Raw genomic sequence first — 27,432 nt, forward strand, 5'->3', positions numbered from 1 at the left:
AGTAAATTACAAATATTCTAATTCTATTTGGGATCTTTCAAAACAAACAATTCAGGAATTGTCCCCCTTGCATTAGAAAACCATTCCAAATATTTAGTGTGCAAGGGAGATAAATTAGGAAATCCTAGTCTAATATCAAAATGCTAATTAAGATTCACTTAGCGATCAGTACTATTTACCCACTATGATGGGTGAAGTCCAGAATAAGGGGGTAGTAATTTAAAATTAGAGCTAGGCAATTCAGAGGCGATAGCGAGCACTCAAGTGATAATGGACATCTGGAACCTGCCCCTAAAAAGGCTAAGATGATTGAAAATTGAGTTTTTGTTGGTAAAATATTAGGAGTTACTGAAGCAAGATAGCTAGATGGGGTTAAGATACAGCTCAGCCATGTTCTAATTAATCACATTTCTCATGTACAAAGTGAATGTGAAATTCTATCAGGTTCTGATCACAGCTGTCCATATAAAATAAAAATACTAATATTGAATATGTTTACAAGAGAAAATAACACTTACTTCAATACTCAAGTTCATCACACATAATTGTATTCTGCTCTTCATTTATCAGCATGTTATTCCAGTCAGAAGAGACAGTTTTCATGAAGGTTGATTTCAAGGAAATGTGAAAAGTTCGAAGATTTGATAAGGCAAATGAAACCATCTGGGACTGCTTACACATCTTTAATATTCTGTTGCAGAGTACAAAATATTATTTTTATTTCCCTAAAATACCCTTTTACTCAATACAAAATGCGTTAGTTTTTGACATGCCTTCCTACTGAATTGACAAGAGGGAAAAGCAAAATCGCCACACGAACTCCTTCACCCAACATGATTGCTGAATAAAATTATGGTTTAGACTGGGTTATATAAATAGGGCATGTACCTCTTGAGTGAGGTCAGTCTGTTCCAACAAACAAAGTTGTGTTTAAAAACATTTTGTATTAGTGCATGCATTAAAAGATTGGAGCATAAAAGCTCATTAAATTGTAATTAAGAAAATGTTGGAAGATAATTTGTAACAACTGAGAAGAAATTGCCATTAGTAGATAGTATCACACTTACCCATAAAGTCATTTACAGTCATGACTATTTTCTAGTTATGTGATAAGGAATTGATTTTAAATTATTTTTTTGCTAACATTATTTTAGGCTTGAATGAAAAATGCTATGAACTTCAGGGGAAGAGAAATATTAGCCTTAAAAGTAGGAGCCATACAAGTCCCAACTGACCTAATATCAGTTTGATCTCACCAAGGACAATACATTTCCTTAGTTCTGGAGCATCTCAACTTGTAAGAACTAGAAATTAAGTTGTCATAAATTACCAATAAAGTTCAGTTAATAATATACCTTTATCGTTTCAATGGGTGTTCATTGAAAATATGAATCAGATAGCACCAAAATCCACAATCTAAAGATTGACAAACACATCCTTGGCTCCCAGATCAATTAAAGTATACGCTTCACTAGAATCACAACATTGCTACTGAATCTACTGCTGTCATTATTGTAATTTTTTGCTCAAGGTATACAAGTAGCATCTTCAGGAAACATATCTGTATTAGCATAATAGAAAGATGTTCATGCCTTCCAAGAAATATTGGCATGCTAAGGTACAAAGCTAAAAAGAAAGATTTCCAAATGTAGTCGCATCTCATTTTAACACTGCATATTATAATCTTGCAGGACAGGTATATGACTTATATGACACTAAATTGAGAAATTACAAAATATGGTTTCTTGGAAACAATATGGAAGTATGTGAAATCTAGCTTTTGGACTAATCTTCTCCCTTGTTCAATAATCGAGAGAGATTCATTTTTGTTTTCTCCAGTGCTGCTGTTTTTGCTCTTCTTGAAGGCCTTGTTGGTACTGAAGGTGCTGGAGTTGCAAAGTCTTGACTACTGCAAACAAAAGATCATGCCATTAATTATCAAATAAAGTTCAAAAGGCAGCAAACATATTGCACTTCAACACATGAACATCTACACATATTTGAGAATGCAGGTTATGCACAAAACTCAGGGGATTTAAATATCCTTCAAAAAGAATTACACAACCAGCAATTAATTTTTCAAAATCCAAATGCATCACTGTTAATGGATTAAAACTGAAAAAACAAGACTGGATAGATGTAATCGATGTTAGTACTGAACACATTTAAGTTGCTCTTTGGGAGGGAGGGGGCAACAGTAGTGCAGAAATGTGCAAAATGGAACATAATGGGGACATCTGTCAACCAGTGGGTGAATTCCTTGGTCAAGGAAAAATTCAGGCATATTGGCAGAACAGATACAACAGAGATTGGGATGGTAAGAAGTGTAGCCAAGATTGCAGTAGAAGTAGGCTTAGTGGTTATTAATTCATAGCCTATCCAGAAATGGAGACAGAGCAGTCAAGGAAGGGAAGAGTCACATGAAGGCAAAGGACTAGTGCAAATTTCTTCCTTTCCTAGGGTGGCAGTGACAGTGGTTAGGCTAGGGTCCTAGGTTCAAATCCTGGCTTGGGGCACTGTCTGTGTGGAGTTTGCACAATTCTCCCCATGTCTGTGTGGGTTTCCTCCAGGTGCTCCGGTTTCCCCTCAGCCCAAAGATGTGCAGGTTAGGTGGACAGGCCATGTTAAATTGCCCCTTACTGTCAGGGGGACTAGCTATGGTAAATGCATGCAATTATGGGATAGGGCCTGGGTGGAATGGTAGTTGGGGCAGACTCAATAGACCTCTTCAGACAATGGGACTGAAGGTGGACAAGTCTCCAGGACCGGATGGAATGCATCCCAGCGTTCTGAAAGAAATGGCAGAGGTGATAGCGGATGCCTTAGTAATTATTTACCAAAATTCACTGGATTCTGGGGGAGTGCCGGAAGATTGGAAAACGGCTAATGTTACGCCACTGTTTAAAAAAGGTAGCAGACAAAAGGCAGAGAATTATAGGCCGGTTAGTTTAACGTCTATAGTTGGAAAAATGCTAGAATCCGTCATCAAAGAAGAAATAGCGAGGCACCTAGAAAAGAATGGTTTGATCGAGCAGACGCAGCATGGATTCGTTAAGGGGAAGTCATGTTTGACGGATTTATTGGATTTCTATGAGGATGTGACTTGTGCGGTAGACAGAGGGGAACCGGTGGATGTGGTGTTTTTAGATTTTCAAAAGGCGTTTGATAAGGTGCCTCATAAAAGGTTGCTACAGAAGGTTAGGGTGCACGGAGTTGGGGGTAAGGTGTTAGCGTGGATAGAGGATTGGTTGTCTAATAGGAAGCAGAAAGTTGGTAATCAATGGGTGCTATTCTGATTGGCAGTTGGTGACTAGTGGAGTGCCGCAGGGATTGGTACTGGGGCCTCAGCTATTTACCATTTATATAGATGATCTGGAGGAGTGGGCTGAGTGTACGGTGACAAAATTTGCTGATGACACGAAGATGAGTGGAAAAGCAAATTGCGTGGAGGGTGTGGAAAGTCTGCAGAGAGATCTGGATAGGCTAAGCGAGTGGGTGAGGACCTGGCAGATGGAGTATAATGTTAGCAAGTGTGAGGTTATCCACCTTGGCAGAAATAATAGTAGGAGGGATTATTATTTAAAAGGCGAAAAGCTGCAGCATGCTACAGTGCAGAGGGACCTGGGGGGCCTTGTGCGCGAGTCGCAAAAACCCAGTCTGCAGGTGCAGCAGGTGATCAAGAAGGTGAATGGAAGCTGGCCTTTATAGCGAGGGGGATAGAATATAAAAGTAGGGATGTCTTGCTGCAACTGTACAGGGTACTGGTGAGGCCGCAGCTGGAGTACTGTGCAGTTTTGGTCACCGCACTTGCGCAGGGATATATTGGCCTTGGAGGGAGTGCAGAGGAGGTTCGCTAGGCTGATACCAGAGATGAGGGGGTTGGACTATGAAGAGGGACTAAGTAGAGTGGGTCTGTACTCGTTGGAGTTTAGAAGGATGAGGGGGGATCTTATAGAGACGTAAAAAGATAATGAAGGGGATGGATAGGGTAGAGGTAGAGATTCTTACCGCTTAGAAAGGATAGCAGGACTAGAGGGCACAGCCTTAAGATATGGGGGTGGCGGGGGGGGAGCAGTTTAGATCAGAGTTGAGGAGGAACTTGTTCACTGAAAGGGTGGTGAACCTTTGGAATTCTCTGCCCGTTGAAGTAGTGGAGGCTACCTCGCTAAATATATTTAAGTCACGGGTAGATAGGTTTTTGATTGACAAGGGAATTAAGGGTTATGGGGAGAAAGTGGGAGAGTGGAACAGATCCACTTCAGATCAGCCATGATCTTACTGAATGGCGGGGCAGGCTCGAAGGGCTAGGTAGCCTACTCCTGCTCCTATTTCTTATGTTCTTACATGGCCGCCTTCTACACCTGTAGGATTCTATGATTCTCTATTCTTTCTCTATTATAGGGTTTCCTTTATCTCAGTTTCCAGTCTGCACAACCAATGGATTGTTCTCCATTTCAGCCACCATCAGAGAAATGCCAGAAACCATACTTCTTCCTTCCCCTTTTCACTATACAAAAAGTACCATTCCCTTCACAACACCCTCATCCACATATCAATCACCCATTTCCCTTTTCATGCAAGCATAGAAAATGTAATACTTGCTCTTTTACCTCTGCCTTTCTCACTGTTGAACTCTAAACACTAGGTGAACTAACAACTGACTTTGTTCAATCGAGTTGTGATCATTCACAGTATGGTCTCCTCCATACGAGGGAGATCAAACTCAAATTGGGTAAATGCTTTTTGGAACTCCTCAATTTACTCCTCAATGTGACCTGAGCTTCCAATTGTTTACTGTTTTAATTTTCCACCCATCTGACTTCTCTGTCCTCTGTCTCCACTGTTGCAATGAAGCTCAACACAAGCTCAAGGAACCTCACCTCATCTGTCAATTTATATGCTTCCTGACTCAACAAGATGTTTAACACAACTTCAGGTCAGTAGCTCTGCTTCCAACTTTTCTTTAGCTGTCAAACCTAGGAACAGGAATTAGGTTTCTAATATCCCATGAATGTAAATGCTGATCTGTGCTCTAGTGTATATCTGGATCAATCTTTCACAGCCTGTTCCAATATGCACTCCACATTTGTGCTTATAGAACTAGATTTCTTGAGCTAGTGGTATGAGGGCTTGAAATATCAAACCAAAAAAATGTCATTTCCATTTCTGGCTGAAATGTGTTAATTATTTTCAAATTAGAGCATTTATGGATAGCGTAGATGGTAAAATAATGTCTGATGACTGACAATCCATTGATACTATACTTGCCTTTCATCAGATGATCGCGCTGCTCTCCTAGTCCTGCTTTTGGTTACAGACTTGGCAGTTGACAAACCTTTTTCTAAAGAGAGCACAGTATACACAAGATCACTTTAGGTGGTTACGAGGTAACATCTGGTCAAACAAAATCCACTTGTAACATCCAATCCAACATTCCAACAACACAGAATCAAAAAGAATCCAAAACATTATTAGTTCTGCATTCAAAAAGCAGAATGACCCCCTTCTATGCTGTACATTCAATAATCAACAATGGGACTCATCAGCTTCTAATATCCATCACATTTTACAGAATGAATCAAAATTACCTTCTTTCTTGGTCTTCTTCTCTTTCCTTCCTTTAGCATTTACTTTTTCATTATTTTGTTGATCTGAAACACCCACATTCCCAATGATTTGAGATACATCTTCATCTGGAAAGAAAAAAGGCACAGATTTGCAGAGCTACCATGTTTCTTTCAGTGCTGTAAATCATTCAAAAATGCTTCTTTTAAAGAATGAATTGCTAGTCAGTGACCTTGTACGTATTTTTCAATTGTAATTATTAACTAGATGTGAACCGTTGCAAGATATCAAATTTGGTGGTTTCCCAAGTTTGCAGAAGACACATTAATGCTTACTAATTCTCAACTTACACAGATTTTTCTTGACAAACAATAATGCTTATAAATGATCAAAATATCAAGTCTTTTAGACAATTAAAATAGCACTTTCACAAGCAACACAAGAGTCAATTTTATTTGGGTCCGCCTAGTTAAAAACTGCCCAAGACAGCAAGAAGCTACAAAGAATTGTGAATGTAGCTCAGTCCATCATGCAAACCAGCCTCCCATCCACTGACCCAGTTAACACTTCCTGCTAACCTTGGAAAAGCAGCCAGCATTATCAAGGCCCCATGCAGCCCAGACAGACATTCTCTTTACTACCTTCTTCTGTCAGGAAAAAGGTACAAAAGTTTGAGAATAAATAGTAACCTACTAAAGAGCAGCTTCTTGCTTGCTGCCATCAGACGTTTGAATGGACCTATCTGCAACTGCAACACCATATTCTGCATCCTATCCTTTCCTTCTCCCCTTATGTACTCTATGAATGGTATGCTTTGTCTGTATAGTGTGCAAGGAACAATACTTTTCAGTTTCCCAATACATGTGCCAATAATAAATTTCCATGTACCTCATATTATTTTAAATCTATTTAATGAGTGTCACAAGTAGGTTTACATTAACACTGCAATGAAGTTACTGTGAAAAACCACACTCTGGCACTTGTTCAGGTACACCGAGGGAGAATTTAACATGGCCAATCCACCTAACCAGCACATCTTTTGGACTGTGACAAGAAACCGGGGCATCCAAAGGAAACCAACATAGACACGGGAAGAACGTGCAGACTCCACTCTGACAGTCACCCAAGGCCAGAATTGAATCTGGGTCCCCGGCACTGTAAGGCAACGAGGAAATTTTCGCAATAATTTCATTGCAGTGTTAACGTAAGCCTACTTGTGACACTAATAAATGTAAAAAGTGATTGGAAATTTGATTCATTACTGTCACATATATTGGGATAGTAAAAAGTATTGTTTCTTGCACGCTATACAGACAAAACATATCGTTCAGAGTACATGAGGGAGAAGGAAAGGATAGGATGCAGTCACAGATAGGGTGAAAAGATCAGCTTAACTGGATAGGTTCATTCACTGTGCCACCCATATCGCCCATATTTTAAAGATATTTAGCAACTCATCTTAAAAGTTGCTTCTTGAATTGTTTATCCAGCTTATCAGTCAGCAACTATCCTTTCTCACAGACTTTCCCTTTATTATCTTTGCTCTTCTTTTTACTGCACTTTCAATCTGCAGACGGTGAAGCCTTCCATTGTTTGCTGGAGCAGAGAGAGAGAGAGCTAAGATTTTACCTGTTAAAAACCTGTTTAAAATAAGTTTAAAGCACTTTACTCTTTGTAGAACTGTTTAAAGCATTTATTTATTGTATTTACTGCTTTAAGAATTCTGAGGGTGTGGTGAAAAGGCATTTGTGGACCAGCCTGCTTTAAATCAGCGCCAGGTTTAAAAGGAGGCCTGGTGTAGACAGCGGGCAGCGGAGTGAGTGGGAAGCAGAGTGAGTTAATAGGGCTTAATATCAAAAAGGGCTGGAAGGAAAAAAGGCCAGGTGAGTTTGTTTGAAAAAAAAACAAGGAAAAAAAATTTTTTCAAAACTACTACAGCAAGAAACAAGGAAAAAAATTTTTTCCCCATAAAAAATTACAGTGAATAATGGAGGGGCATGTGATGTGTGGTTTCTGTATGATGTGGGAACTGGTGGACCCCAGGGTCCTCCCCAGTGACCATGTCTGCAGTAAGTGCAGGTTGCTGGAGGAGCTCCAGCTCAAGGTGGATGAGCTGGCCTCTGAGCTACAGACACTGAGGCTCATCAGGGGGAGAGAGGGTGCCCCTAGACTGGCTAAATCTAAGGGTCAGGGACAAAAGGGGGCTGCTGGGAGGAGGAAGGGGGGTGAGGAGCGGAGGCCTCAGCCTCTTAATCTGCATAACAGGTTTGAGGTTCTTGCTTCCAGTCTGGAAGAGGACGAGGCAGGTGAGGTTGGTGAGCAAACTGCACACGGTACAGTGATGCAGCAGGACATAGGCAAAGAGAAATGGAAAAGGAACGTAGTAGTGATTGGGGATAGTGGGGTGAAGGGTATTGACACTGTCCTTTGTCACAATGACAAAGTGCACAGAAGGGTGTGTTGTCTGCCTGGTGCTCGGGTACAGGATGTCGCAGCTGGGCTGCAGAGGAATCTGGAGTGGGAGGGTGAGAACCCGGTCGTTGTAGTACATGTGGGTGCCGGCGACGTAGGCAAAGTGCGGACTGAGGATCTGGGGAGGGAGTATGAGAAGCTGGGAATGGAATTAAAAAGTAGAACCGACAAGGTGGTCGTCTCTGGGCTACTGCCTGAACTGAGTGCAGACGGGCGTAGGGTTGACAGGATAAAGGAAGTGAATGGGTGGCTCAGGGATTGGTGTGGGAGGAATGGGTTCGAATTTATGGGGCATTGGCACCAGTATTGGGGTAGGTGGGACTTGTTCGGGCGGGATGGGGTTGGTCTGAATCGTGCTGGGACCAGAGTGTTGGCGAATCGAGTAAAGAGGACTGTAGACAGGGCTTTAAACTAATTAGGGGGGGGGAGGGTGCGAGGGTAGGTGACGCTACGAGGTCTAAAGTTAAGGATAGGGTACAGGTAAGGGAAGAGGCCAAGGATGTCCCAATTGGTGGCGTTACGGCAAATAGGGTCCAGGTGAAGGCTGGGATGAAAGCGCTTTATCTGAATGCACGAAGCATTCGGAATAAAGTGGATGAGCTGGTGACGCAGATCGACACAAATGGATACGATCTGGTGGCCATTACAGAGACGTGGCTGCAAGGTGACAGGGACTGGGAGATGAATGTACAGGGCTATCAAGTGTTTAGGAAGGATAGGCAGGAGGAAAGAGGGGGTGGCGTAGCTCTGCTGATTAAGGATAGTGTCAAGGTGGTAGCAAGGGATGATATCGGAGCCAAAGAGCAGAACGTGGAATCGTTGTGGGTGGAGATTAGGAACAGCAAAGGGAGGAAGACGCTGGTGGGTGTCGTCTATAGGCCCCCGAATTATGATCTGGAGGTGGGGCGGGCTGTTAACACGCAAATAAGTGCGGCGTGCAGGAATGGGACGGCAGTAGTTATGGGAGATTTCAATCTGCATATTGATTGGTCGACCCATGTTGGACGAGGTGGGCTCGAGGAGGAGTTCTTGGAATGCTGCCGGGATAATTTCCTTGAACAGTGTGTGTTGGAGCCGACGAGGGAGCGAGCTATCTTGGATCTGGTGCTATGTAATGAGGCGGGTAGAATTTGGGACCTTGCGGTGAAGGATCCTCTTGGAGAGAGTGATCATTGTATGGTGGAGTTTCTGGTGCAGATGGAGGAGGAGAAAGTGGGTTCCCGGACACGCGTCCTTTGTTTGAATAGAGGGGAGTATGGTAGGATGAGAGAAGAATTGGCAAATGTGGACTGGGGGAGTGCGTTGGAAGGTAGGTCTGCTGAGGAGCAGTGGAGGATCTTTAAGGAGATCTTTCTTGGTGCTCAGCAGAAATTTATTCCGATGGTTAAAAAGGACAGTAGGAAGAGAGGTAATAAGCCGTGGATAACGAAGGAGGTGAAGGAAAGTGTTAAATTAAAAGCGGAGGAATTTAGAGTAGCTAAGAGCAGTGGGCGAGAAGAGGATTGGGAAAGGTTTAAATGTCAACAAAGATTGACAAAGAAGTTGATAAAGGAGGGTAGGAGAAGCTATGAGGCTGGGCTAGCACTTAATATAAAAAAGGATAGCAAGAGTTTTTATAAATATATAAAAAGGAAGAGGCTGGCTAGGGTGAACGTTGGTCCTTTAGAGGATGAGAAAGGGGAGCTAGTGGTAGGGAATGGGGATATGGCTAAGGTCTTGAATAACTTTTTTGTTTCTGTCTTCACGGAGGAGGACGTGAATAATTTGCCGGGTGTTAGCGATGGAAAGGTGGTAGGAATGGAGGGTCTTAATGACATTACTGTTACTAGAGAGGTGGTGCTCGACAGACTGGAGGGGCTGATTGTGGACAAGTCCCCAGGACCGGATGGAATGCATCCGAGGGTTCTGAAAGAAATGGCAGAGGTGATAGTGGATGCCTTGGTGGTTATTTTCCAGACGTCGCTGGATTCCGGGGAAGTGCCGGAAGATTGGAAAACGGCTAATGTTACGCCGTTGTTTAAGAAGGGTGCCAGGCAAAAGGCGGGGAATTATAGGCCGGTTGGTTTAACGTCTGTGGTAGGTAAAATGTTAGAATCCGTCATTAAGGAGGAAATTGCGAGGCATCTTGAAGGGAATTGCTTGATAGGGCGAACGCAACACGGTTTCATTAAAGGGAAGTCGTGTCTGACAAATTTACTGGAGTTCTATGAGGATGTGTCTAGGGCAGTGGATAGAGGAGAGCCGGTGGATGTGGTCTTTCTGGATTTTCAGAAGGCGTTTGACAAGGTACCTCACAAGAGGTTATTGCAGAAGGTCAGGGGACATGGAGTTGGGGGTAGGGTGTTAGCGTGGATAGAGGATTGGTTGTCAAATAGGAGGCAGAGAGTGGGGGTCAATGGGTGCTATTCGGATTGGCGGTTGGTGACTAGTGGGGTGCCCCAGGGGTCGGTGCTGGGGCCTCAGCTATTTACCATTTATATAGATGATCTGGAGGAGGGAACCGAGTGCAGGGTGTCGAAATTTGCTGATGACACCAAGATTGGGGGAAAGGCAAATTGTGCGGAGGGTGTGGAGAGTCTGCAGAAGGATCTAGATAGGCTGGGCGAATGGGCCAGGAAATGGCAAATGGAAATTAATGTTGGCAAGTGTGAGGTGGTCCACTTTGGTAGGAAGAATGGTAGGAAGGACTATTACTTACGTGGCGAAAAACTGCAGCAGGCGACGGTGCAGAGGGACCTCGGGGTCCTTGTGCATGAGTCGCAAAAACCCAGCTTGCAGGTGCAGCAGGTGGTCAGGAAGGCGAATGGGATGCTGGCCTTCATAGCGAGGGGGATTGAATATAAAAGTAGGGAGGTCTTGCTGCAGCTGTATAGGGCATTGGTGAGGCCGCAGCTGGAGTACTGTGTGCAGTTTTGGGCGCCGCACCTGCGCAAGGATATTTTGGCCCTGGAGGGAGTGCAGAGGAGGTTTACTAGGCTGATACCGGAGTTGAGGGGATTGAGCTATGAGGAGAGGCTGAATAAACTAGGCTTGTACTCGTTAGAGTTTAGAAGAATGAGGGGAGATCTCATTGAGACGTATAAGATGATGAATGGGATGGATAGGATAGAGGTGGAGAGACTCTTCCCGCTCAAAAAAGACAGTAGGACTAGGGGGCACAGCCTCAAGATAAAGGGGAGGCGGTTTAGAACGGAGTTGAGGAGGAACTTCTTCACTCAAAGGGTGGTGAATCTCTGGAATTCTCTGCCCGTTGAAGTGGTGGAGGCTACCTCGCTAAATATTTTTAAGAAGCGGGTTGATGGGTTCTTGATAAGAGAGGGGATTAAGGGTTATGGGGAGAGGGCGGGAAAGTGGAACTGAGCCACAACAGATCAGCCATGATCTTATTGAATGGCGGGGCAGGCTCGAAGGGCTAGATGGCCTACTCCTGCTCCTATTTCTTATGTTCTTATGTTCTTATAATGCGTTTCCCAAATACTTGATTTTTTTGCACCTGTTCTAGTTCTCATCTGAATTTATGAATATTTCTTGCTGATTGAGATACGCATCAATTTGGTTTTGCTGGTCATAGAATAATGCAGAAGGCGGCCATTCAGCCCTTTGAGTCTGCACCGACCACTATCCACCCCCGCTCCCCCCCGGCCCTATTTCATAACCCTATATATTTACCCTGCAAATCCCCTGATACTAAGGTTAACTTAGCATGGCCGATCAACCAATCCCGCACATCTTTGGACTGTGGGTGGAAAGCAGAGCACCCGAAGGAAACCAATGCAGATACGGGAAGAACGTGCAAAATCCACACTGACAGTGACTCGAGGCCAGAATTGAACCCAGGTCCCTAGCATGTGATGCAGCAGTGCTAACCACTGCCATCATGCTCCCTTGTTCCCTTCCATTCCAAAGTTCATGCTTACTGTTACTAGTCTATCTAATGGTTCTTGTAGCAAGTACAGGAGGATTACATGAGCTTTATCATGTGCAAATCTAATTTATGTTATCATACGTTATCCCTGTTCCCCACCTTAATAAAGTAAAAAGTCTGACAACACCAGGTTTTAGTCCAACCTGGTGTTGTCAGACTTTTTACTGTGTTTACCCCAGTCCAACGCCGGCACATCCACATCATCCCCACCTTAAAGTCAGATTCTGACTTCAAATGCTTCTTTGACTGTTATTTCTGCAGACATTGAAGAGAACTGGTGATAAACAACACTTTTGTCGAATTCCTTTTCCAATTTCACATGGTTCTGGCTCCTAGTTGGTTACTCTTGCTGTTTGCCCCATGTACAGATTTCTTATGAATTTGCAACATTGCAGTCATAACTCGTGGTTCCTTTATCAATTTTTCTCAAAAATCTTACTATTTCCCCCTTCTTCCTCGACAGATTTCCATAGCTCATTGGTGTTGGTATCTTTATCTTTAGCTAGTGCTTTGGTTACTTCATTTAAATTCTTCGGTTACTTGATTCAGCCTCTCTAGGTTCTAGCATTTTCTGCATATTTCATCTTGGATCTTCTTCAATTGGAATACAGTTTTCATTTTCACAGTATTATGATCAGAGTCCACCCCAGCTCCCAGTTTTTCAGAATTCTTAATACTATTCCTATATCTTTGTCTCATCAGTATACAGTCCACTTGAAATCATTTTCCATTTATATCATCCTTTAATGATGCCTAAACCAGGCATTTGTTTTAAGTCCTGTTCTTCTGTAAAATATTACTGGTTATTGGCCTCACTCATATCCAAGTCCATATGATCCTACCCTTCTCCAGCAATATTGTTCCAATCTCCCATAACAATCACATAGCTCTTCCCGCTCTGATTAGTTTTTTTAGTTCTATTGTGCATTTCATCAACCTTTGCATCTGGATGTTTGCACATGGATATACACATCAACTGGTTTAAAAAACAGAAAATGCTGGACAAACTCAGAACAAAATCAGATTTTGTTTCTCCACAGATGCTGCCAGCCCTGTGGGGGTTTTCCTGGCACTTTGTTTTTATTTTATTGCCCATTGGTTGCTCCTTTAGTTTTATTCGCTCAAAGTTAACTGCTTCCTTTCTCAGCACTATTGCTACTTTGCTCACATTCATCTCCTCTGGAGTACATCATTCTCATTTCATCACTCGTGAAATCACTGTAGGTCACAACCCTGAGATGTTTACTTTATCCTTTTCCATTGCTTGCTTTAGGTTCTCTAGCTTTCTTTTCGTGTTTGTTGTTTGCCTACTCTGCATTTACATTCTTTTAATACTGACAAGCTTGTCTATGAGGATTTCACTGGATAATAACCTGGGAGGCCTCACTCCCTCACCGAGCAGATTAATACTTATGACAGGAACTCTTGTAATTGTTGTTTATTTGTACTGGATGTTTCAGTGGTAGTTTGCCATTGCCTTCCACAATGGTGCCAGTTTAGATGCTAATACAACTCAAAAAATAGGGCAGGTAGCACTGGGTTACAGTATCACCAGTAACAATCTCACAAGACCTGACTGAATGCAAATCGAAAATGTATATACATATGTGTGTTACCCTCAACTTGGCACCTATGTTCTCATACCTCATTGTATTTCTACATTAAAAGGGCAACATAAAGTACACTTTTATTACGTCAACATCCTTTCTGTTGCCTATACATTTTATGCTATTTCCAAGGGAATCTTAGCACTGAAAACCATAGTATGATAGCATGATGTGTATGGCTTCAGACAATTATCAACTGCTTCACAACCAAGTCGGAATGCAAGCAATACAAGGAAGAGTCAGGTAAGTGCTTTTCCACATGTGCTGTTCACGTTCATCACTGCCTTAATGCAGCTTTCAGCTTTCATCTGGTCATAGGCAGCCATCAATCACTACAGCCAACAAACCAAACATTTTTATTCAGCTTTCAACTGTAATATAGTGCCTCAACTGTCCAAGCAAAATTATAAAAATATTTTTTGTTGTATAAGTTTACATGAAGTCTTCTAAATCGCTGAACTTTATAATTTGGAAAGAAGTTCTCGATTGGACACTTAGTTCCAATCCTTCAACAAATTCATCAGGGCTTTTAATAAATGCACTTATTCAGATGAACATACCAATCTAATAATGCTTAATCCTTCATTTGGAGCAAACCTATTAGATTTGTAAATTCTGGTTTCCAATACACCACAATACTCATGCCATTGATTATACAAAAGATGGCTCTGCAGTGCAGACATCTTTTTTCAATGAAAAAAAAAGATGTTTACCCTTGCCTCGGGAATCCACTTAGCATAGCTAATCACTTCACAGAGAACCCAGAGATTAGTCTGTGCAAGTGGAAAACAGTCAGCCCAAGCAGTGCAGAAGCTTAAAAATTTTGTTGCCTTAATGTATTTAATGCATCTTAAGACATTCATTGCATTGTCATAACTGAAAAAGGTACAAAAGTCTGAGGTCACATACCAGCTGACTCAAGAACAGCCTCTTCCCTGCTGCCATCAACTTTTGAATGGACTTACTTCATATTAAGTTGATCTTTCTCTACACCCTGGCAATGACTGTACCACTACATTCTGCACTGTCTCCTTTCCTTCTCTATGAATGGTATGCTTTGTCTGTATAGCACGCAACAAACAATACTTTTCAATGTATGCTAATACATGTGACAATAATAAATCAAATCAAATCATAACCGAGTTGCAGAGGAAGGAAAAATGGAGATTGGAAGTGATATCATTAATGTGCAATTAAGAAATTTTGTGAAGTAGTCCATACCTTTGTCATTTTCAGTTGTTCCCTCTATTGTGGTGTCATATCTACTCTTCTCATTTTCTCCTGATCCTCCATTTAAGTGATTCATAATTTTCTCAATGACTCGCTGATTTACTTTGTTTTTCAATTCCTGGAAAGGAGATCAGTTCAATCAGCATTCGCATATTAACATCTAAATTCAGAATCTCAATAAAGCAATTACCATCCTTACATTGTTTATAATTAGGATCTTTGACTAAAGTTCCAATTCAAGCATATCAAAAATACACAGTCCATTTATCCAAGGACATTACATACCTGCTGCTTGAATAAGTTTTATTTATTGAAACATACGTGCTAATGTTTAGAAAATAAATGTTATAATTTAAATATTGTGTGATAGGCTAGATAATGCTATTAAATATTTCTAAAGTACTTTGGAAATTAGCAAAGATACTGCCACCTAGCAATTGCAGATTAAAACTGCATCATTAATGTTTTAAATTGGATCATTGTTGGAAGTGGGGAGTGGGAAGAGGGTATACTTGCAAGAAAAATATTTCACTTACCCAAGAAATACCTGGGTGGCAATAGTGTACCATAGGAAAAAGCCAATTTATTCTTTTTAATATAAAAATATCTTCCCAGAGCAGATATTTCCAAGTAGCAGATATCAAAGCAACCTTAGAAAACTTATCACATTAATTTATAAGAATATAACAAGCAAATACTGTGCTTTGCAAAAGAGGCAAAGGAACGAGGTACTGATCATGGTGAGTTGATGAAAATCAAGGGACTAAAGAAGCTCACCAAACACGAAGTATGGGCAACATTCTTAAATGATTTTTTTTCAATCAGACAGGAAATTCCTTTTTGCTCTTACTAGGGTCATGATTAACATGACTAAGAATGGATGGCAGTATCAGTTATTTTCTTCCGATGAACTCTTGAGCTATTTCTTACACCAAAACACAGAAATTAGCAACTTTACCTTTCCATACTTCACTCATTCAGAACCACATTACAACAAACAGCAAAACAAAATCTGATAGTACCAAATCTGATAGAGAAACCTCCCGATTATAATCATGGAAAAGGTCATAAGTATAACCTTAACGTCATTTAGGAGAACACACAACTGCTCTGTGCACGGTGACATTCCTGTCGAGAGTTCAAGCAATCCCAGAGTTTTGACCAAAATACGGATGTCTGGTGAATCTGGATCCTTCAATATTTCATTGCAGATCTTCACAGCCAGGTTGTCATGCACTGTAAACACCTATGCAAATAAAACAACATTTTGGATAGAAATGCAAGGTACAGAAGAGTGTACATGTCTTCCATTTATTTTTAATTCATTTATGAGGTATGAGCATTGTTGTCAAGGCCAGCATTTATTGCCCATCCCTACAGTATGATTATTCCACACTGGCACTCTCTCCACCCTCCAAACATTGAGTCAGCCTTTCCTGTCCATTTCCACATATCCATGTGCACAAGGTCTTGACTTCCATAGAATCATCCATAAAGCTATTATGTACCAGTGTAACAACATTGGCATTATCGCTGCCCATCTGCAGCCTTTGACAGTGTTGACCACTAACTAACTTCTTTCCTTTGTCCAGCGCAGTGGTTAGTTCCATTTTCATCAAATTATGGTCAGCAATGACCCCAAGCTCTCAGCATTACCTTCAGAGTCCCCCAAAAATTTATCCTTGACACCTAATTATTCATCAACTACACGCTGTTCAATTAGGGGTACCACCTTAAGGACGCAAAAATTGCCTGTTTGATGCCATAGCAAAGACAGGCAATAGCCTGCCAATGTCTTGCTGAAGAAAGCAGGCAGCTGCTCAGAGGGAAGACAAGCTAAATATATCAGACTGTGGGTAAATGGGCCAAACTGAGGTAATGGGTTCATTGCAGCACAAATTACTCAGGACCCAATAACTTTTAACATTAAAAACTTTTCCTTCACCCTCTATCAAACCTGATAGCTGTACACTGACACGCACCAAATCACCATTTAAATTTCCATCTCCCAACCCATTAATAAACTCAAAGTAACTTAATGGGCTGTTAATTGGAGGTGAGCAGGTTTCCTGTTCTTCCCACACATGCCAGCGCTTTGTAAATTCCAGATTTTCCCAGATCTTGAATCATTGGGATCTCGAGATTTGTGATTTTTAAAATCAAGCCCACACTAGGTCCAGACACTTCCGGCAATAGAGAATTCAGCTTCTGATGTCAGTTTCCCTACACACACACACACACACACTCATGATTCTCCACCCACCCTTTGTTTTCAGACTGCTTGTTCTCCAGATAAACATTAGACCATAAGACATAGGAACAGAATTAGGCCACTCGGCCCATTGAGTCTGCTCTGCCATTCAATCATGGCTGATACTTTTCTCATCCCCATTCTCCTACCTTTTCCCCATAATCTCTGATGCCCTTACTAATCAAGAACCTATCTATCTCTGTCTTAAAGATACTCAATAACCTGGCTCCCACAGCCTTCTCTGGCAAAGAGATCCATCGATTCACCACTCTCTGGCTGAAAAAATTCCCCCTCATCTCTGTTTTAAAAGATCATCCCTTTAGTCTGAGGTTGTGCCCTCTGGTTCTAGTTTTTCCTAGTCCTCTCCACATCCACTCTATTCGGGCCTTGCAGTATCCTATAAGTTTCAATAAGATGCCCCCCCTCATCCTTCTAAACTCCACCGAGTACACAGCCAGAGTCCTCAGCCATTCCTCATACATCAAGCTCTTCATTCCAGAGATCGATCATTCTTGTGAATCTCCTCTGGACCCTTTCCAAGGCCAATATATTCTTCCTTAGATATGGGGCCCAAAACTGCTCACAACACTCCAAATGGGATCTGATGAGAGCCTTATACAGCCTTGGAAGTACATCCCAGCACTTGCGTTCTAGCCCTCTCGACATGAATGTGAGCACTCCATTTGCCTTCCTACCTACCAACTGAACTTACGCGTTAACCTTGGGAGTCCTTGTTCAAGATTCTCAAGTCGCTTTGTGCTTCTGATTTCCTAAGCATTTCTTCATTTAGAAAATGGTCTATGCCTCCATTCCTCTTTCCAAAGTGCTTAACCTCACACTTTTCCACACTGTATTCCATTTACCACTTCTTTGCCCACTGTCCTCACCTGTCCAAGTCCTTCTGCAGCCCTCCTTCTTCCTCAATACTACCCGTCCTTCTATATATCTTTGTATCATCTGCAAACTTAGTAACAGTGCCTTCAGTTTCTTCTTCCAAATCGTTAATGCATATTGTGAAAAGTTGTGGTCCCAGTACTGACCCCTGAGGCACACCACTAGTCACTGGCTGCCATCCTGAAAAAAAACCGTTATGGTCCCATTCTCCACCAGTCAGCCAATCCTCTATTCATGCCACGATTTACTCTTAACACCATGGATTCTTAACTTAGTTAACTGTCTCCTATGCAGCACCTTGTCAAAGGCCTTCTGGAAATTTACATAATGGAGAACCAGGGACCTGATTTATCTAACTTCCTTGTTACCTCCTCAAAGAACTCTAACAGATTTGTCAGACATGATGGCTTGGTCCTATTTTTATCATGTACTTCCAAGTACTCCGCAATCTCATCTTTAATAATGAACTCTAAAATCTTGACAGTGACTAAAGTCAGGCCAACCAGGCTATAAATTTCCTATTTGCTGCCTCCCTCTCTGTTAAACAGCTGTGCTACATTAACTACTTTCTAGTTCTCTGGGACCCTCCCTGTCTCCAGTGATTCCTGAAAGATCACCACCAATGCCTCCACAATTTCTTCAGCTATCTTTTAGAACCCTGGGGTGTAGTCTGTCCAGTCCAGATGATTTATCCAACTTCAGACCTTTCAGTTTCCTCAGAACCTTCTTCTTAGTGATGCCCCCCCCCAATTCTCCTGGAGCTCTGGCATCCCATTGGTGTCTTCCACTGTAAAGACTGATGCTAAGTAACTATTCAATTCTCCTGCCATTTCTTTGTTTCCTATTATTTCTCTAGCCTCATATTCCAGTGGTCCAGTGTCTATTTTTGCCAGATTGAAAAAAAACTCTTCCCATCTTCTTTTATATTACTAGCTAGCTTACCCTCATTTCATCTTCTCCCCTCTGCTTGCTTTTAAAAGACTTCCCAATCCTCCGGCTTCCCACTAATCCTCGCCACTTTGTATGCTTTTTCTTTTATGCTGTCCTTAACTTCCCTTGTCAGTCATGAATGCCACATCCTCCCCTCAGCATGTTTCCTCCTCCTTGGGATAAATTTCTGTTGTACCTCCTGAATAACCCCCAAAAACTTCTGCCATTGCTGTTCGACTGTCTTCCCTGCTAGGCTCCCTTTCCAATCAACTCTGGCCAATTCCTCCCTCATGTCTTTGTTACCTTTTTTTAATTATAATACCATTACATCTGAATCCAGCAGCTCCCTCTCAAACTGAAAGGTAAATTCTATCATATTATGGTCACTGGTCCTTAAGAGTTCCTTCACCTTAAGTTCCCTAATCAACTCTGCCTCAATACACATCACCAAATCCAGAACTGCCTGTTCCCTCACAGGCTCTGTCACAATCTGCTCCAAAAAACCATCTCTTATTCATTACACAAATTCTTTTCTTGGGATTCGCCACCTACCTGATTTTCCCAGTCCAACTGCATATTGAAGTCCCCCATGATTATTGTAATATTGCCTTTTTTATACACCTTTTCTATCTCCTAATTTATTTTCTGCCCCACATTCTGACTACTGCTAGAGGGCCTGGGCGTAACTCCCATCAGGGTCTTTTTACCTTTGCGATTCCTCAACTCTACCCATAGAAATGCTGTGCCTTTTGATTCTGTATCGCTTCTTGTTATCGATTTAACTTCATTCATTACTAACAATGCAACCCGCCTCCTTTGCCCATCTGCCTGTCCTTTCGATTGGCCACACATCCTTCGATATTTAGATCTCAGCCCTGAGTCCCTTGCAGCCATATCTCTCTGATGCCCGCAACATCGTACGCCAATTTCAACGTGCGCAACAAGCTAGTTTAACTTGTTCCATATACTGCGTGCATTTTAGGTACAAAACGCTCAGTCCTGCATTGACCATCTCTCTTATACTTGACATCATTTTCGCTTAGCCCGAGGTTAGATTCCTGCCACCTTTTATACTCTGTTCCGTTATGTGGTCCGGAAACTTTACTAACCTCTCGAGTCCTCGGCTCCTTCTCCTTACAACTGAACTCCCCCCGCCCCCATTTAGTTTTTAAAGTCCTACCTGCAGCCCTAGTTATGCAATTGGAAAGACTGAAGTCAACAACTTCAGCTTCCACTAAAAGCTCTATACTTTTGCCAATATCCAAGATCCAGTCCTCTATCTTCAAGATTTTTTGGTGCTCTTCATTACACATGCACAAAGCGAAAGCAGATGGCTGCCATGTTCAGGCCTACCATTAACAGCACGTGGGCGTACCTACACCTTGGACTGCAGCAGTTCAAGGCAGCAGCGCACCACCACCTTTTCAAAGGCAACTAGTAATAGGTATCAAACGCTGCCTTGGCCAGCAATGCCCACATCCTGCAAAGAAATTAGAAAAATATTGCTAACAAGATAAAGGATCAAGAAGAGGATCAATATGTTTGCTAAATGCGACCACTTCCCCACAAAAAGTGGTGGGGCTCTCCTTCAGGATGTCCTCAAGTATCAGGCTCACTTTTTACCATGTCCAGCATTATCTTGGAACTATTTTTATAATTTGCTGTTACCCATGTTGTTCCCTAATTCTACGGCAATAATCCTGCTGCCAATTAATGTCCAGAAGTGTTCATGAAAAGCAACCAAGATTTTAATGGAAAAATACAAAAGTAAAGTAATTTGACAGCAGCATGCATTTCCTCAATCCTTGAAGTAAAATGCACTATTTGCTAAATATAATTACTTCTACACCTTCACATATTGAAGCAAGTCAAACAGATCAAACCAAATTATAGCTTGTTCTTTGTCAAGGAGTTTACAGATGCCACACTGTAAAACAGAATTATAATCCTCTGTCACTTTGACTTAGGATCCAACATCCAATTATTTAATTTTATTTAAAGAGGCACATTGCTGCAAACACTTATCAAACCTTGAAACAACGTAGGAAACAGAAGACATACAGGATGCAATGAATGCATCCTTTAAAAGGACACCACGTAAGCCTCTCAAACTCTGGTTGGAAACATGTCAAAAATTACAATGGTTAATCCAGCAACAATTGAAAGGAGGAACAGAATTCCCAATAAAAATAAACGAATGTTACATTCTAAAGTATGCAATCATAAAAACCAAACAAAATAGAAAGGAAGTGAGGACCAAATGAAGATTTGGAAACATGATTGAATTACAGCTCATGACCAAAGGTACAAAATCAAACCCTGACAGCAAGCTCATTTCCAGAATACCAAATATAAATTACATTCAACACAAGATGTTACTGCCCTGTCCAAGAGAGAGAGCACAGCCCAAACCTGTTGTAAAGCTGTTTTGGCAAAATGAGCAGACTAAATTTCTACTAAATACTGGCACAGATTTTTTTCTAAAGTTGCAATAAATTGGCTTTACAAGAGTATCCTATGATAGGACCAACCATAAGCACAACAAATGTCTCTCACTAAATATAGATTAATTTGAAGAATGGAAAAAAAACTAGCATTCTATTTTAAGTAACTTTGATGAGACTCCCCTAAATTATATCTAGAGCTCCTCCTATACAAACTTTAGGCAATAATTTTAAGTCATATACAAAGAACTTCTGAACGCAAATACATAATAGGAAAAGTAGTAGTAAAGTTTTAGACTAATAGTCCAAACCAAGTTCAAATCCCAACATTGGAAGCTGTGCAACCGAGATCAAAATATGCTTGAACATTATTATTGAAATCAGAAAGCTGTTGACTTCTTGTTAAAAACCCAACTATTTCATTAATATCATTCACGTGAGGGAGTCAGCCTCCCACATGTCCAGCTAACATTATGTTGACAGTTTTAATGGCCTCTTGAAATGCATGCCATTCAGCTGCACAAACAGCTGCTTTGGCAAACAGGGACAATTAATATAGCCTTGTCAGTACTGCCCACATACCGAGAACAACCGCTATACATTGAAAAGTTACAAGTTCTAAGTGGAATTAATAAATCAGCTTACCACAAACCCAAAATTCTCAAATATGACTGTTTCCAATTTCCTTCTGACAGGAATTATAGTACAGGTTCTTCAATACTTGCTATAGCAAGCCTGTGTCTCATCTGATCTGACGTATAGAATGAACGTACCCTCCTTCAGTGATAACAATTTACTATTCACTGCTACAATATACAAGCACTAATACAGGTTGATTGCGCACACCTGATCTTTGAGAGTCTGGACACTCCACCTGTAAACTTGTAATTCAGCACTCATTTGTGTTATAATAAGTTATAAACACAAACATGCACTCTGTATTTAAATCTAAAATGTTTATTTATTAGTCACAACTAAGGCTTAACATTAACACTGCAACGAAGTTACCGTGAAATTCCCCTAGTCACCACATTCTGGTGTTTGTTCGGGTCAATGCACCTAACCAGCATGTCTTCCAGACTGTGGGAAGGAACTGGAGCACCCAGAGGAAATCCACAGAGACACAGGTAGAACATGCAAACTCCAAGCATGCAGACCCAAGCCAGGAATCGAACCCATGTCCCTGGCGCTGCGAGGCAGCACTGCTAACCACTGTGCCACCATGCCGCCCACAAAGAAGAGGTTTTGCACTGACCGGGAATCGAACCCGGGAACTCACGCATGCAGGCAAGAATTCTACCACTGAACGACCAATGCACATAGCATTGTATTTATTTAGTCCAATATGTATTTAGTGTAGTACTAAACCATTTTCAGATCAAAATAGCAAAGGAATTCAGAACTGCAGTTGCCTTTTTGTTTCACTTTTTTCCAGCTGTTGGAATGCTTTAATTGAGGTCTGGATTAATACAATGCAGCAAATTTTCACACCACTGCATTGGAGGCAGGGTAGGATCTAACAGTACACTTATTAAACAGTGTCTAATCAAATGGATGCCCTACAAACTACAGCAAACATAACTCAGTTGTTGGGGAATGGAGGGAGAGAAATACACTTCATTTCCTTTATCTAAACGAAGTATTACTGTGTGTTGAATAGTTGCACAATCTATATGAAATAAAATTTAATTCTGCATACCTGATAGTCCTGTATTTGCTTGTTTTGGTGATTAACTTCACTGGCTCGGGTCAGATCCACAAAAAATTCTGCTACATTAAGTGCATTAACTTCAGCTAAAGGAGAAGAAGCTGGTGCGTAGAACAGAGTCCTCAAAGTAGGCAGGAATGCTTCTTGAAAACATTCTTGATTTTTCCTAGGAAAGACAAGTTTTCCACAATATTAAACATCATTTCTATTTCAGTTTGCTGAACAATACTTACTTTCTCAATTTTTAACACATTCAATAGATTTTAAGCAAGTATTGAATAAGGAAAAGGTTAAGAGCTGGGGGGAAATAATTAAGTGGAAGGTTTATGGATGGAAGGTAAACTGATTAAATGAAGAGCAGAATCATTGCTTGCAGGTACAATCTCTGAAATTAATGAACTCAATATCAATTCCAGGAAGTTCTAATTGAAAGCTGCAACACTGTTCCTTGAGCTTCACTGGGATAATGCAAGAGATAGGGTGCAGAATGATTAGAGCAGGAATGGGTGGAAAATTAAAATATAGTAACTGACTGTAATCTCAGGGTCAGGCCTGTCAAATGAACAGAGGTGTTCAGCAAAGTGATCATCCAATATGTATTTGGTCTCTTTCATCATTAGCAGTGAATATAGTATTAAAAGTGACGCATTAAATATATGTTTTGCTTGGAAGGAGGGTTTGGGACCTTGGAAAGTCGAGAATGGTAACGATGAATCAGCAACTGTTGCATCTTCTGTGCTTGCACGAAAGATGCTGTGATAAGGCAAGCATGTATTGGAGATAGCGGAGGACAAAAGTTTCGTGGATGGAACAGTTCATTAGAAATGCTGAAAGAGGGCAGGAAGATGTATTTGGTTGTGGTGTGATGCTGCAGAAACGGTGGTCGATTATCTGTTGAATGTGGAGGCACTGATGGAAGCTGACGACAAGGGGAACCCTATCATTACTGTAGGAATGAGGGTGAGAGGTGGGAGAAAATGTGCGCAAAGTTGGAAGAACACTGTTGAGGACCTGGTCAACCACAGTGGAGGAAAAAAAACAGATCAGAAGCATTGGTGAGATCAGAACACATCCAACAAAAGCAAAAAAACTGGGAGAGTGGAAAAGATTCCTTGCAAGAAGCAGGGTGGGCGAAGAGCAATGAAGGTAGTCAGTGAGCTTGTAAGTACACATTGTTCAGCAGCATACTGACAGAAATGTAGGTAGAAAAGTTGAAGGGAAGGGAAGAGAACTGTGCAAAATAGGCCACATGAAGGCCTGCCATTGCGTTCCTGTTTGTGTATCTTGGGATGGAGAGAAGTGGACTTTATGTGGTTGAAGGACTGAGAAGTTGAAGGGGGCATGGGTGATTGGAAAGTGATCTCCCGAAGAGGGGAGCTTTAAGAAAGTCTGGCTCATGATGACTAATATTCAATGGTAGGAAAGGAGGTATTGAAGATTAGTGTTCAGCATCCATGACGGTCATCTGTTTACCAAACAAGTGTCAACCTTGTCAACAGGTTTAATGATAATTTTAGCGTTGGATCAAAAAGAATGGAGTGCTGCAAGTTCAGAGTAGGGTTCTGTTGGAGTGAAATGAGAGTAGACAAATTGAGACAAGTGGAGTATGCAACTGGAGTACTGTGCGCAGTTTTGGTCCCCGCATTTGAGAAAGGATATATTGGCCTTGGAGGGAGTACAGAAAAAGGTTCACCAGACTGATACCAGAGATGAGGGGGTTAGCTTATGAAGAGAGTTTGAATAGACTGGGTCTGTACTCGTTAGAGTTTAGAAGGCTGAGGGGGGATCTTATAGAGGCTTACAAGATAATGAAAGAGCTAGAGAGATTCTTCCCACTTAGAAAGGATAGCAGAACTAGAGGGCACAGCCTCAAAATTGGGGGGGGGGGGTGCAGTTTAGAACAGAGTTGAGGAGGAACTTCTTCACTCAAAGGGTGGTGAATCTCTGGAATTCTCTGCCCATTGAAGTGGTGGAGGCTACCTCGCTGAATATATTTAAGTCACGGGTAGATAGATTTCTGATAGACAAGGGAATTAAGGGTTATGAGGAGAAAGCGGGAAAGTGGAACTGATCCACTTCAGATCAGCTATGATCTTATTAAATGGCAGGGCAGGCTCGAAGGGCTAGATGGGCTACTCCTGCTCCTATTTCTTATGTTCTTATAAGTGATGCCACACTGGCATTTCCAAACGAGAAGATCTATTTCAAGGAAGAAAAGATGCCAGAAAGAGATGGTCAGGTAGAATGAGAATTCTAAAGTTGAAAGAAAGTATCAGCTGTGCAGGGGAAGAAGATTACTGATAAAAAGGACTTGGCACAGAGACAAAAGCAACAGTAGAAAATTCAGCATGTCAAATTCGGAATTCATTCAGGTGGGGCTTTCAGCCTCATCAACTCTGGCAAAACCAGTATTCATCAACATATACAGGAAATTAAATACAAACCTGTTCATAAATGCAAACAGAGGAAAGAAAACTCCAAGGCAATGTCGAAGAAAAGTGTCCTCTTCAGTCACAGGATTATACCATAATAAAATAAGCCGGGTAAGAATTTTGGGGCTAGAGAGTCTTCCCGAGAAAAGCAATTTAGCAAGACCTTCAGCAGCTACAGTCCTGAGGTCCATTGCCTGAAAATATAAGCAATTATTAGCACAAAAGTTATACGCACTGAGGAGAGAGATCAAAGAGCAAAGAAGGAAGGATTTGCCAGACAGTAATAGAAAGGATTTAGAGGAGACAAGGGAGGAGAATAAAGAGAAAAGCAACTGGGAAGAGAGAAGAGTCGGTTTGAGAGGTCAGGGGTAAATAACGCAGAGAGTGCAAATTTTTGAGGACTTGGTTGAAAACAGCAAGTTGAGAAATATGTTTGAAAAAACTCAACAGATCTCTCAGCATTTGTGGGGAGAGAATAGAGCCAACATATCAAATCTAGTCAGAGCTGCTTGTTTCAGATTCCAGCCTCTGCAGTATTTTGCTTTTATTTGAGAAATGTTTTGCTTATAAGCCAAAATGCAGCCAGTTGTATCTTCTTTTTCCACCACACCAGTCACAACATCCCAATTGAAAGCAAAGAAAGAGAAAAATAAACAAGTGTTGAGCTTCCATTTCCTGCCCTTCACAAATTCTGTCTGCTTCCAAACAATGCCTGTCACCACCTCAGGCATTAATTCAAATCTAGATTCAACTTAAAAAACATCCTGTGGACAAAGGGAAATTCTTCCATTTAACTTTAATCTATAGATAGTTCTGGTGCTTTTGTAAAAGCATTGCAAGTTACGATCTGCATATTGTTGGGTTCTTCCTTCCTATCACATATCCTTTATCTTTGGGGAATTCTTCCTTTTTGAGTTGCGACCTTGGGCTGTTCTGCCAGGCAATTAAGGCTACTTGTTCTTATTCCAGGAAATCACATATTTGATTAGCATTTTCACTGAGCCAGCCCTGGTAGCAACAATGCTCTCTAATGATATGGGCATAGGAGACTAGTACAGTTGACTTTATTTCGGACTTGGTTAAAAGCAGCAAATCCAGATAAAGTTGGCAGCATGATGACACAGTGGTTAGCACTGCTGCTTCACAGCACTAGGGACCCGGGTTCAATTCCTGCTCGGGTCACTATCTGTGTGGAGTTTGCATATTCTCCCCATGTTTGCGTGCGTTTCTTCAAGGTGCTCCAGTTTCCTCCCACCGTCCAAAAGACGCGCTGGTTAGGTGCACTGGCTATGCTAAATTCTCCCTCAGCGTACCCGAAAAGGCGCTGGAGTGTGGTGACTAGGGGATCATCACAGTAACTTCACTGTGTTAATGTAAGCCTACTTATGATTAATAAATAAACGTAAAAAACGTATTTGATCCTAATGCTCTGGAATGGAGTTCGATGTATGAAAATTTATATATATCAACCCACACAGATCAACCAAATATTCCACCTCCCACATAGACTGAAGGAAAGACTCCAAAATAGGTACTTCCCATACCATGGCATCCACCCTTCTCCAAAAGCCACTACTGATGAGGCGATCCAACTCTGGATCAGCTGCACCAGCTCAACCCTCTACAAACTACGGGAGCAAATGTTTCATAACAAAAATCTCCACAAGTCAACAGAAGTCCTAGTGTGCAGAGCAACTGCTATCATCACATTCCCAACTGCAGTGAGACTGGGATTGTGCAGTGGCACACAAGAACACTGGAGAAATTTCATCAGAAATGCTCCCATCACATTCTCCGAATTCAATGGGATGATCACTGATCAAAGAAGTCAGCTCCATAAGCATTCGGGAAAATCTCCTGCAAAATCAACTTTGTTGGACTGGATCGTCCAGCTGGCTGAAAACCATTTCCCACATCTGGTCCTGTTTTCTCAACTCTCAAAAGACCTACGTTCCAGGGAAGGCAAGGAAAATG

At 41.5% G+C, this 27,432-nt stretch overlaps 1 protein-coding gene across 1 annotated transcript in view; it reads right to left on the minus strand.

Annotated features, from left to right (window-relative positions):
* Positions 1–532: 532 nt before the first annotated feature.
* ncapg (non-SMC condensin I complex, subunit G) overlaps positions 533–27,432 on the minus strand; it is a 60,820-nt gene continuing 33,920 nt past the window's right edge. Inside the window, exons 16-22 of the mRNA XM_080189706.1 lie at positions 25,471–25,652; positions 23,018–23,192; positions 15,878–16,045; positions 14,791–14,917; positions 5,589–5,693; positions 5,269–5,341; positions 533–1,909 (exon numbers count right to left, since the gene is read on the minus strand). Of these exons, the coding sequence (XP_080045832.1) occupies positions 1,786–1,909; positions 5,269–5,341; positions 5,589–5,693; positions 14,791–14,917; positions 15,878–16,045; positions 23,018–23,192; positions 25,471–25,652 (954 nt within the window). The 3' untranslated portion in view covers positions 533–1,785. The remainder of the gene's footprint in view (positions 1,910–5,268; positions 5,342–5,588; positions 5,694–14,790; positions 14,918–15,877; positions 16,046–23,017; positions 23,193–25,470; positions 25,653–27,432) is intronic.

This window comes from Carcharhinus amblyrhynchos, chromosome 1, assembly GCF_965287045.1.
Source record: "Carcharhinus amblyrhynchos chromosome 1, sCarAmb.v2.hapA, whole genome shotgun sequence".
In the NCBI taxonomy this organism is placed as follows: Eukaryota; Metazoa; Chordata; class Chondrichthyes; order Carcharhiniformes; family Carcharhinidae; genus Carcharhinus; species Carcharhinus amblyrhynchos.